Source organism: Hibiscus syriacus, unplaced genomic scaffold, assembly GCF_006381635.1.
Source record: "Hibiscus syriacus cultivar Baekdansim isolate YM2019G1 unplaced genomic scaffold, ASM638163v2 tig00116979_pilon, whole genome shotgun sequence".
Classification (NCBI taxonomy): Eukaryota; Viridiplantae; Streptophyta; class Magnoliopsida; order Malvales; family Malvaceae; genus Hibiscus; species Hibiscus syriacus.
The window spans coordinates 1-12,362 of NW_024063502.1; the positions used below are offsets into that span (position 1 = coordinate 1).

The 12,362-nt window shown below is 34.5% G+C and overlaps 2 protein-coding genes and 1 pseudogene across 2 annotated transcripts; 2 read left to right on the forward strand and 1 right to left on the reverse strand.

The window, feature by feature from the left end:
* Nucleotides 1-1,893: 1,893 nt before the first annotated feature.
* On the forward strand, nucleotides 1,894-2,836 carry LOC120192753 (non-specific lipid transfer protein GPI-anchored 19-like). The gene is made up of 2 exons (XM_039195477.1): nucleotides 1,894-2,284; nucleotides 2,507-2,836. Exons 1-2 carry the CDS (start codon nucleotides 1,936-1,938, stop codon nucleotides 2,809-2,811), a joined length of 654 nt encoding a protein of 217 aa, XP_039051408.1. The 5' UTR covers nucleotides 1,894-1,935; the 3' UTR covers nucleotides 2,812-2,836.
* LOC120192756 (non-specific lipid transfer protein GPI-anchored 25-like) lies at nucleotides 2,811-4,142 on the forward strand. Its single transcript, XM_039195478.1, has 4 exons — nucleotides 2,811-2,817; nucleotides 3,329-3,607; nucleotides 3,767-3,832; nucleotides 3,997-4,142. The coding sequence occupies exons 1-4, from the start codon at nucleotides 2,811-2,813 to the stop codon at nucleotides 4,140-4,142; spliced, it is 498 nt and encodes a 165-aa protein (XP_039051409.1).
* Nucleotides 4,143-4,304: 162 nt separating this feature from the next.
* On the reverse strand, nucleotides 4,305-7,812 carry LOC120192760 (annotated as a pseudogene).
* Nucleotides 7,813-12,362: the final 4,550 nt, after the last annotated feature.

Genomic DNA, 12,362 nt, shown 5'->3' on the forward strand with positions numbered 1-12,362 from the left:
TAGATAAAAACACTCACCCTATCCCTACTCGACCACAATATTTATAAAAGAATATCATTTTTATTAAATAAAATAGGGACCTATTTGAAAAAAAAATATAAGAGGAGGTATACAATTATCTTTAAATATATAAATGTCAATTACTATTATTCTTGGGTCGAGTATTTTTCACCCTAAATTTAAACCTGACCCGATTTTATCCTTAAAAGATCCGATCTGAACTCGAATTTAAAAAAAAGTAATATCATAAATCATATCGATTCAAAATTCCTCAAATTCGAATCTAATACTCATTTGGGTAGAACATTAGGAACGGAAGGTAGATTTTGAAAAGTCAAAATATAAAGAAGTCACCATCGTCTACAAAAATGTCAAAATTATATTTAGATTTTGTAATCCTATAACTTTTAAGTTCATTCTTTAAATTTAATATAACTTTACGAGTTTATTTTATTAACACAAAATCTTATATCTATCTTATCGTCTTTATTATCTTTTAAAAAAAGTTGCAACTAGTAGCGTAGCAAAGGAATATTCATAGTTATATATGAATGGAAGTAGTTGGCAATAGAATGATAAAGAACCTACTTCAACAATATGGATTTGGTTATCTATTTTATTATTTAATCTTTGATTTAGTTGTCATTAACTAATCAATCAAGGTACACTAATCACATACTTAAAATAAAATAAACTATTAGTTGATCTTATGAGACATTAGATCAATTATAAGAGTAACAGTTTGAATTCCGACGTTGTGAATGAAAAAAAATTGAATTAAAAAGGTTATCATAATGAATGTTTGTAATATTTAAGGTTTAATATACAAATAAGTATCCAAATTATATCATTTTTCCCCGAATATGTGTCTAAAGTATTTTTGGGACCATCCAGGTGCCTAACGTTATAAACGTGACACTTTAGGTGCCCGTGACGTAACAACCGTTAGTTTTCTCTGTTAAGTGACATGTGTCATAATATGATAATTTTGAAATTATTTTTTTAAAATATTAAAATATTATTATATTTATAACAAAACCCAAATTCTTTTAAATTACAAAAAAGCCTCAAAATCCATAAAGTTCCCAATTCCTACCACTAACCGCCCGAAGCAGTTCTATCATCCTAGTTATACGTCGTCGTAATTGTCTCCGTTTAACCGTCGGAAATCGTGGGATCGTGATTTTCATCCTAGGTTCGCATGGTATAAAACTTCGATCACTGTCGATAAGTCACGATTTTATTGGGGGTTTGGTTGTCGAGAGGAGGTGAGGTCGGGTGGAGCTTCGTCGACGACAAAAGGCTGTGGTTGGCGTGAGTTTAGGGATTGAAATGATTTGGGATTATTTTTGAATTTTACGTGTTTTTTTAAAATATATATAATATTATTTTTTAAATTTATATAAAAAATTTAAAATTATCATATTCTGACACGTGTCACTTAACAAAAGAAATTAACGCCGTTGACGTTCCGGACACGTAAAATAGTAGCGTTAAGTACCTGAATGGTCTAAAAAATATTGTAGTCACCTATTCGAGAAAAAAAAGTATAATATAAGTACTTATTTGGATATTAAGTCAATATTTAATTTAGATTAATTGGTGAATGAATCGGAATCAATGAATATTAGATAAGTATAGCACAAAAATACTAAAATACATTGTGTCCTGCCACGCGGAACAAGTGGAAAATTTGGGCGATTGCTTCAAGTAAAGATAGGGTCCATTAAGTACATACGTGAGGCAACGTAGCTAAACCAATCTCTTTTGTTGTTTTATTCAACATTAGTTAAAGTAGTTGAGCTTCAAATCCACCTCTTTTTCTTACCTAAACCCAATTCCCAGCGTATAAATAAACCCACTCTCCTCTTGTCTTCCCAACCATCACATACCAACACTCCAATCATCTGTCTTTGGTCTCTTCTCATTACCACAATGGAGTTTTCCAACTCATCTTCTCACCATGTTCCGGTTCTGGTCTTATCGACGATGATGATGTTGTTGTCGTTGCCTGTTTATGGGCAGATCAACAATCCATGTACTCCCACCGTGGTCAGCACCTTCACGCCCTGCATGAATTTCCTTACCAACACCAGCTCGGCGAATGTGAGTTCGCCGAGTGTGAATTGTTGTAACTCTCTTAAGAACCTCACCAGTGGTGGCATGGACTGCGTGTGCCTCATTGTCACCGGAAATGTCCCTTTCTGGATACCGATCAACCGTACCCTGGCCATATCTCTTCCCTTAGCTTGTAACATGGCCGGTGTCCCTCTACAATGCAAAGGTACGTGGAGTATTGAAATGGACTTTGGTGATTAGGGACGGACATAAAATTTTATATTAAGGGATAACTAATAAAATTTTAGGAAACGAAAGATTATCAAAATAAAATATAAAAGATTACTTCAATTATATAGAAATTTAAAAATTTTAGTGTGACGTTGGTTCATCCCTGCTCATGGTGGTCCCAGTTTCGTGTCTAATAAAAATTTTCTTTGTTTTGTAGCGGCCGGTGGTGCGCCTATTCCTGCTCCGGGTCCAATCTCACTAGCACCCACACTCTCTCCTGGAGTTTCGCCATCTTTAAGCCCCACAGGTTCCGTCGTGCCTGAACCGACACCGTCAGCCGAAGCACCGGATTCCGACACCACACCAGCGCTAACTCCGCCATCATCGACGGATAGCTCTGGAGCTCCTCCGACAGCCACTACAGGGAGCCGGGCTGGTGTTTCCCCATCAGCTGCCCACCCCTCTTACAGTTTCTCACCATTCCTTTTGGTGTTAACATTAGGATTTGTAATATTCAAGTAATGCTGGGTTGTAATGTCTCCAATTTTTGTTTTGAAGTAATAAATATATTTTTTCTATTAATGTTTATATACTGTTTATAATTAAATTTAAATAATATATATTATTTTAATTATTGATATTCGATTTATTGATCAATTAATTTAGATTAGATACCGTCAATATCTTTTATAAGAGTGACACTATCAACTCAATTTACTTTATTCGCAACATCAATATTCGAACCCTAATATTGTTTAAGAAATTTAATAACTTATCTCAATACACCAATTATTTTATACCGAAATCTGATCGGTTCGATAATTTTTAAATTAATTTTAATTAACTGAAATATTTTAATTAGGATCCACCTTAACGTCCATTCCCGCCACATTCTCCACCAATTTACTTAAACACCCTCTCCGTAACACACTATTAACAACCTTAACCAACCGTTTCTCTTTCTCGCTCTCTCTCAGCGCCATGGCAACGAACATCTTCTTATTGCTCCTCCTTGCGGCGGCGCAGCCACCGCCATAAGAGCCTCAGAAAGCAGGCTGCGTGGACGAGCTGGTGGCGTTTTCACCCTGCCTGCCCTTCGTGTCGGACCCTCCAAACAACGCCTCTGACTCCGTTGCTCCACAGTGCCGGGACGTCTTCGCTTCTGCTTTTAAATCCGGCGACGGTTACTGTTTCTGTTACGTCCTCCGGCAGCCATTGATATTTGGGTTCCCATTGAACAAAGAAAGGGTCGCTTCACTGCCTTCTTTTTGCATGGCCCAGAACGGCGTCTCTTCTCTGGACTCGCTCTGCTCTTCAGGTTTTCATCTTTTAAACCCAATTGTTCAATTCACTGGTTTCTTGATTAAGAATTCACCTGGTTCAAGGCCTTTAATCTTTTGATTTCATAAGGAAATTAGTTTTTTTTAACGCTTTGATGAATGTGATCATGCAATTCTTAATTAAGATTATGCGATAGATGTACCATCGTTGCCGCCATTGCCAAGCACCACAGATTCAGTGACATTGAAACCATCCAATTCTCGTAAGCAAAACCCAAAATCATTGTTTTCCTTTTTCATGGCTGAAATAATCATTTGCAGCAATCTTGTAATGGGCAGATATCAAAAGCATATTAAGGCAATGGCATTAGCACTAATCTTTTTATATTGGTTTAGAACCTTATGAAAACTATTCTTGCATGCTTAGATAATGATTCATCGGATTTGGCGGACTTGCCTCCGGAACCCGCTGTAAGGTTGCCAACACCGCCGAGTTCATCAGTAGATCAAGCTATGTTTTCTTCTGCAACAAACCAGGTTTGGAAACAAAGAACTTGGTTCCTTCTGGGATGATGATTTTTCTGCTTAATCTGCATTCAATATGAAAGTAGTGTAGATTTCCCAATTTCATTCAATCTATACTATTGATGTGAATAAACACTTTGCAATCAGCAAAATGGTAGTGTATGAAGATGTCCTCTTTCCATTTGCTTTACCATTATGCCATATTGTGTCGCTTGAAGTGAACACTTAATTTCATCACATTTATCACTGTGAAAACAAAAGCAGGCAAAGCAAAGGCCCCCCTATGAAAAGAATGGCATAAAATAAAAGTGAAAGAACCCTCATGTGTTTCATTTCCACCCATCAGACCACTCGGCTTCATCCGTCCAAGTTTTGACATTTTCGGTTTCCGCTGTGTATTCACCCCATCTGTCAGCAATGCTGCTTTCATCATGAATCTGACATTCCTCCGATGCTGAAACTTCATCAACATACACTTCCTGCTTTTCAGGCAGCGCACAGCCCTGGTAGGAGTTGTTATCGACACAACGCCATATAAGCTGGCTCCAGTATGTGTCCTGGCATTCATTTATGATTCATCAGCCAGCTAAACAATGAAATCATGCAATAACTCTGAGGATCTATATACCGGATTAGCAAATTTTCGCCTACATTATTCCAGAGAATTGAGAATATAGTATAAATAAACTAAGATCTTGACTATGTCTTCTTACTTCTTAGTCACACAAGGTCTTCCTAAAGATTACTCGAAAGTAAATGAAAACCGCAAGTGAAGATTGATACCTTGGCAATTATGTGTGGATTTCCAATAATAACAAGCAAAGCTATGGCACGGGTAATGGCCACATTAAACCTTCTAGGATTGCTCAAAAACCCTAGACAATGGATTCTGTCAAACTCATTGTGTTTGATTGTTGATCGGACGGTAGATATGATGATAACTTTCCGTTCTTGGCCTTGAAATTGTTCGACGGTGCCAACCTTGATATCAGGTGTGTCGAGGCTCTCAAAGGCCTTCTGCAGTTTGAGGACTTGCTGCCTGTAGGGGGTTATAACTCCAATATCTTCCTGGCCCAGAATCCCGGTTGCTATCAAACTATTAACAATTTGTACAACCTTGCTGGCTTTGATCCGATTGAACCAAGACGGATTACTTCCTTCCCTCTCGTCACAGCCTTGTATACCAAAGAAAAAGACAGGGTACTCCTTGTTAGGAAGAAACTTTACTGAATTCAATAACGAACCCATGTCATCTTTGCAAGGGATCAATTCACCGTTGTAGAAAAGCAGTGAAGGGAGATACAGGATCTCGGGGTGACATCGGTAATTTCTAACCAATTTTGTCACATATTTTTCATCCCCATTAGAGAAACACTCAAGTTTGAACAGCCTTTCTAAGTATGATTTCCCCAGTCCAAAATCATCAGCTTCTCGGGAGTATGTGACCGGACCTAACTGCATTGGGTCCCCAGCAAGCACAACAACAGTCTCTTTTTGGCAAAGGTGTGCTAAAGGGATCATGCTTTCCGGTTCTGAAGTTTGACCAGATTCATCCCAGAAAATATGAGTAAAATGGCCTTTACTAACACTTTCTGCATACAGGAGGGAGGAACTCATGTATGTTGATATCACAATTCCGTAGCAAGCGAGAGCTCTAAGCGGAGGACATTTGTAGATAAGCTCATCAAAGAAGCAAAACCGAAGAAAATTCGGCTTGAAATCATCATACGGCCGCGTAGCTGCATTTAGTCTGAATATTTCATTCTCTTTAAGCTCAACAGATTCCTCATTGAGGAGTTTCTCTAGTATGAAATCAGCCGCACTATTTGAAGGTACACACACGAGAATTCGATAAGACTTTTGGGTTTGATAGAGCTGGAGGATTGCCTCCACTATTGTCATGGTCTTCCCTGTACCTGGTGGCCCAAAATCACATAAGGTGGTCCTCCTTTGCAGCCGAGTATCATCTCAATTGCGCACATCTGCTCCTCATTAAGTTTACAACAGATGGGCACTAGCGGAGTGGTTTCGATCACCCTACTTTGGGGTGACTCAGATGGAAAAAGGTGACTTACGTCTAGGCTTTTTGTAGCATCAATGGCATGGTACTGCCTCCGCATATTGATTCGGTTATACGTGAACTGCACATTATAAAGATTTTCATCTATGTGGCTCGAGTGAAATTCTAGTGCAAACTTCAAGTACACTTCCTCAGCTTCTACCCGGTGGATATAACCCTGAAGATCACCACATTCACTCGTCAAAAAGCCAGAAGAACTAGAATGACAAATGAAACAGGAAAGGGAAAGAATAAGAATAAGATAACAGAGAATCCATACCATACAACATATAGATGTCGAGATTTACGATTAAGAGTTAAGATAACCCAATTTGTATTATTCAGATTATGTTTATTCAGATTATGTTGATGATGGCATCGGAATAACAAGTATGCATTATCCACTAAAAAAGGACATCGGTCTTCAGTTTTAATGAACCCAAGAAGCTTGACCTTAAAAACAGATAAGCATGTAAGCATTAAACCACATATAGACCTGAATGACCTAGCAACAATGAAGGCCACAGATTGTCCAGAATATAATTCAAATATCACAATTCACACTTCAGCCAAAGAGGAAGGAAGTAACTTAATGTTAAAAAGAAATAGCAAATAGTATTTTGCATGTAAACCAGAACTCATAAACTCGAGCTGCTTCGTTAACATCTTCACATGCAATTTTAACGAATATATGATCTCCATGAACAAGTGAGGGCCTTTTTTCAGCGAGCCCCGGGACCTGAAGTGATAAATACTTCCCTTTCTTCTTCAAGTTGATGTTCTCCATGTTACATGTCCTCCTGAAGCAACAAAAAGGGATTTCTCAGTTCCATATCATGCATATATATAATCAACCATTTACACAACTGAATATTAGAGTTACCTCTAGTTGTAACTCTTCCAGGATTAAGAGATGTTTGAAGTAAGCTGCATAATTATCTCTTGTAAGGCCAGCTTTTATATAACCAGGAGTTTGCTTATTCTCGACCAGTTCTCTGATATCCTTCGGAATGTCATACCAGGGAAGCTTGTTTCGAGCACCTCGACCCATTGCCCTTGCCGGGCGTGACCCAGTAACATATTCATCGACCGAAAATTGTTTCTTTCTTTGAGTTCTAGAGTATGGCTTTTTAGATGCCAAAGAATGTGAGATCTTGTCTTCGACCAAGAGAAAGGCCACTCTCTCCAATCTTTCACCCTCAACATCAAAATGCACTATCGTAGTATGCAAGCCGATTTCCTTTGATTTGCAAGACAACCAAAGGGTTAAGGTCTCTCCGGGCTGTATCATTCGATCCTCTAAATCAAAGAACTCAATGAACTCTTCGCTTGTATTTTCGTCGGAGTTCGCCAATGGAGGTTTCGTCAAAGATAGAGTGAAAGAGTTCTCCGGCCTCGATGCATAGATTTTTACCAGGATTCCACCGGCTCATCAGTGGTGTTTCTGATAATGATGGAATCAAAAATAGTTGCTCCCACAGATATATATTGAGGATTCCCATTTGAAAATGGGAATGGTGTAGAGATCACGAGAGGACCCCCCTCAAATGGATTGAAATTACTAACAGATTCGTCGATTGCATAATCGATGAAATTGATTCCTCCTTTTTCACCAATGACGGAAAATTCGTCATCGGATTTGTCACCGGTCGTTCCCATCACTAAACCGAAAGAGAAGAACTGCTTCTAAACAAACGAAAAAACGAATCATAAGCAATCATTAGACCGTTGTATAAGCAGACATACACATATAAGATACAGTTCCCTACAGTGTCAAAAGAATGAAAACAAATTTTCAGCATTATCAACAATAATAAACCGACATTTCACTACAGTGACAACCCAATTATGACTTGAAAACAACAGGGAAATGGTAAAACAGGATGATAATCAAAAGCTTAAGGGATTTGAAATGTCATCAGAAATCGAACAGAAAAAATCCCAACATTTCAATTTTTGCAATGCAAGACCATCATCGGCCATAACGTTCATGTAAAAATTCATGGGGGAAAGCAAAAACCAGTTCACAAAGCAGAAAATAATAAACCCAGAAACAAGACAATGACAATGTAGAAGAAGATAGAGAAAATGAGAGGAGTAACCATAGCAGAAACATGATTTCAAATACCTACTGTACAAAAACTACTAACACTTGAATACGTGAACATGGAACACTATATTGAAGGGGGGAAAGGGATTAAAAAGAAGAAGAAAAACCCACCTCAGTGGATCATGAACCGGAAGAGTGGGCAACGAAAGATGAAACAAAATGCAGAGAATTCAGGGAGTTCAGGGAGAAAGTACACAGATAAACCATGAATTCATTACTGTTTATAATAAACAAAACCAAATGAAAGGGTCAAACATTTAAGGAAAATGAAAACACGACCCATCTCAATCAGCAGATTTGGAACTTGGGTGGCAAAATCACATTGGCTCTTATGACTAGGATATAACTAGGAGTGTAAACGAGCCGAGTCGAGTTTAAGTATCGACTCGAAAATTCTGAAATAGAGCTCGACTCGACTCGAAAACTCACGAGTTTAACATTTTTAAGCTTGACTCGAACTCGAAATCTTGAACTGAAGCTCTTGATCAGCTCGAAAAGGCTCGAAATGAAGAAAATTATTTATAACCCAACTCAATTAAAACTTCAAACTCGAACTCAAACATGCACCTTAAATATATGAAAATCTTATTATATTTTTAAAAAATCAATACATAAATATTAATATTAATATTATTAATAATTTATTTTTAAAAAATAAAATCTTAATATATTTTTAAAAAATAAAATCTTAATATATTATATTTTCGAGCTGCTCACGAGATTTTCGAGTCAAATATCAAGTAGTTCTTTTAAGCTCGTTAAGAATTTGAGTCGAGCTCAAGCTCGAGTCGAGTCCATTCAGTTCGAATATTTATCGAGACTTGATCAAATCGATCTTGATTAACTCGCGATCTGTCTCGTTTCATTTACGGCCCTACTTATGACTTGTATTTTTAACCTATTGGCTTTGCTCGTAGAAAGAGAGAGAGACAATTAACTCCCTTTTTGGCGAAAGAATAGTTAATTATACCTGAGAATGCGTTTGGATCAAGAAATTTTTTTTTATCAAGGGGAACAATGTTTTTTTGAAATCATATATACACGATTAGTTTAGGAGTATTATTTTTCGGGGTAACTTTTTTTTGCTTGAATTCCTCGAAATATCATTTTCTTTGTTTTCTTAGATATTAAACAATTCTCTATTTTTAAGACTATAATGTCCTTCTTGTTTCAAAATAATTATTCCTTTTGTGCATAATTATATTGGTATAAATTTATTTTAGTTTTTATTTTATTTTATTGTGATTCTAAATTTTTTAATACTTATTAAAAAAATATATGATGCATACAATAAAAAGTAAAAAATAAACTAAATTTCTATTTTATTTCAAGTATTTATTATATATGTGTTTGATTCAAGTTTTATTTTTTTATATATATAGTTTATTGCATTTATTTTTAGGATTAATTTTCATAAAATGTTTTCTTTATTATATGTTTACGTTTTCTATTATTTTCTTCAAATAATTTGATATGATATTTTGTTGTACAACTCATACATGTAACATAATAATATAAAAATAGCAATTAGCATATATTTACACCCGGTGTAAGTATGTACATCTCTCAATACCTTGTTACCTAAAAGTAACCACATAATTATACTAGTGTCAGTATGTTTATGTGTTTTCAAAAAATAAAAACTAAAAAATATATATATTAAGTTATTTGTTACAAATCGTATTAAAAATATATAAATTAAAAATAAAAAATATATTTTCTATGAATTTATGTAAATATTTTGATTATCATACTGAGAATTCAACTTGTTGAAAAAGAAAATATATCTCAAGGATAATTTGGTAAAATATACATTTTTTATCTTATATTCATTCAAACCAAATACTATAATCTTACATTCATGTCAAACAAACCAAATAAGGTAATACAACATCCCCTATAATATGTTAAGTAATGTAACATTCTGATAATCTTATTCCTAAAAATAATCTCACATTATATAAACCAAACGACCCCCAAATTCTTCTTAATCTCGAAATTCAAATTGTTCTAAGTAAATCATTATAAAGTGTGTCGTTGATAAATATTTTATTTATATTTTATTATCATTCTAAAATGATTATAATATAATATTTGTGATAAACTATTTATACGATTAGTTTTTTTTTATCTTTTTCTACTATCAATTTATCCAAGTTTTTAAAATTAAATCTCAATGTTTAAATGATGTAATCTATTTATGCCAACTAAACGAAAAAATGGATTTGTTGGGATATTCGATGAAGCTCAAAGATCAATCGAATTATTTGGTAAGTGGGGGTGAATTGGCTTTTTGTTTAAGGAGTAAGGAGTAAAAAGAGATAGATAATTTGCACAATGATTTATAGTGGTTCGACTTCTGAATCAAGTCTACATCCACTACCTTAGCTCATCACTAAGGATTTTCTAACAAATTCACTAATTTGTTCTTTCTTTTTACATGATCAAGAGATAACCTTTACACTCCCTATCTTTTCACAGGCTTAGCTAGAACCAATCCCTTTTTCACAAAGGATAAGATGTAAACAAGAAAAACCTCTCTAAGGTAGGGGTTTACAAGATTTAAGCTCACAAAAACAAAACCTAAGGATATACAATTATGCTAAAAAACATATACTTACTAGAGAAAGAAAAATAAAGAATAAAAAACTTTTCTCTTGTGTACGAATGCTTGGGTAGGTGTTGGTAACATTTTTCAAGTGTCCTCAACTTGTTTTTATATATTGGAATGAGCTTGTGGTTGTTTCTAGCTGTTAGGGATGTTTTGGTGCCGTTGGGGATTTATTTTCTGCAAAATAAAACTATCCATGACAGGGAGTATCGGTACTACTTTAATTAGTATCGGTGCTACTTTTATAATTTTTTTAAATAAACTAGCTATTACTAGTCGTTAGGCCTGACCAGTGTCGATGCTATGCTTCATGGTATCGATACTACTGTGTAAAGTAGTATCAGTAATTCTTTGAGTATCGGTACCTATTTTGTATTCTGAAATTTGAGTTATTTGGAAAACAACTTGTAATATCAATACTATCTTGAGAGTATCGATATTTCTTTTACCTTTGGTATCAGTACTACGTGAATAGTATCGGCATTGTTCATGCAATATCGATATTGTAAGAACAGTATCGATACTACTTACCCAGAAAATAGTTTTGTGCTCAAATTTTATTTTTATGGACTTTGAATTATTTTTGAAAACTTTTGAAAACTTTGAACAAATTCAATCAAGTCCAAAAACATTTTGCCTTAATTTGTTATATCAAAATATTATAAAACATGGTTCAACAATCTCCCCTTTTTGATATAACAAAACATTTGAAAAATTGTTTTTAGCAAAACTCCCCCTTAATAAAGCATTTCATGAAAAAGAGAAATATTTGTAAAATATTAAAGCTCTCCATTTTTCATTGAGAAATTGAATTTTTCAAACCTATATTTCTCCCCTTTTTGTTATATCAAAAATAATTCAAACTTTTGAGGTACAAAACAACAATGGAGAGTAAGTAGTAATTTTAACATTAAAATCATTTGAAAAATCAAAGCTCCCCTCAATAAAAGCATTCCAAACAAGAGATTTGACTTTAAAAGCATGACACTTAAAAGACATTGAATTTCAACAAAGATGAACAAACATGTTAGTAGCACATGAAATTCAATATATTCAAGTCTAGAAAACTTTATGCAATATCAATTGATGTATTTAAGTGCATGTCCATAAAGGTTATGCATTTTAAAAAAAATTGATATCAATTGTTAGAGAGATATAATTTGCAATAAGTCACATGCATAAACATTTAAATTAAGGTCAAAAATCAAAATTTGTAAAAACAAAGCATTAAAACCAATTCATTATGATGAACTAAAAATTATGAAAAATTATTAAAACTTTAAAATGTTCATCATAATACACTTTTCAATATATATGAGATGAAAAACAATGCATAATCATTTAAGATCAAAAACTCATGCATGCTTAAAAATCAATAGGCAACCAATACATAAAATCAAAAAACTTTAAAGTTAGAGGTTACCCATTCTTCTTTTGTGTGACAATAGCAATTGAAATCATTTACCTTTATCACCAATGCTCCAATAC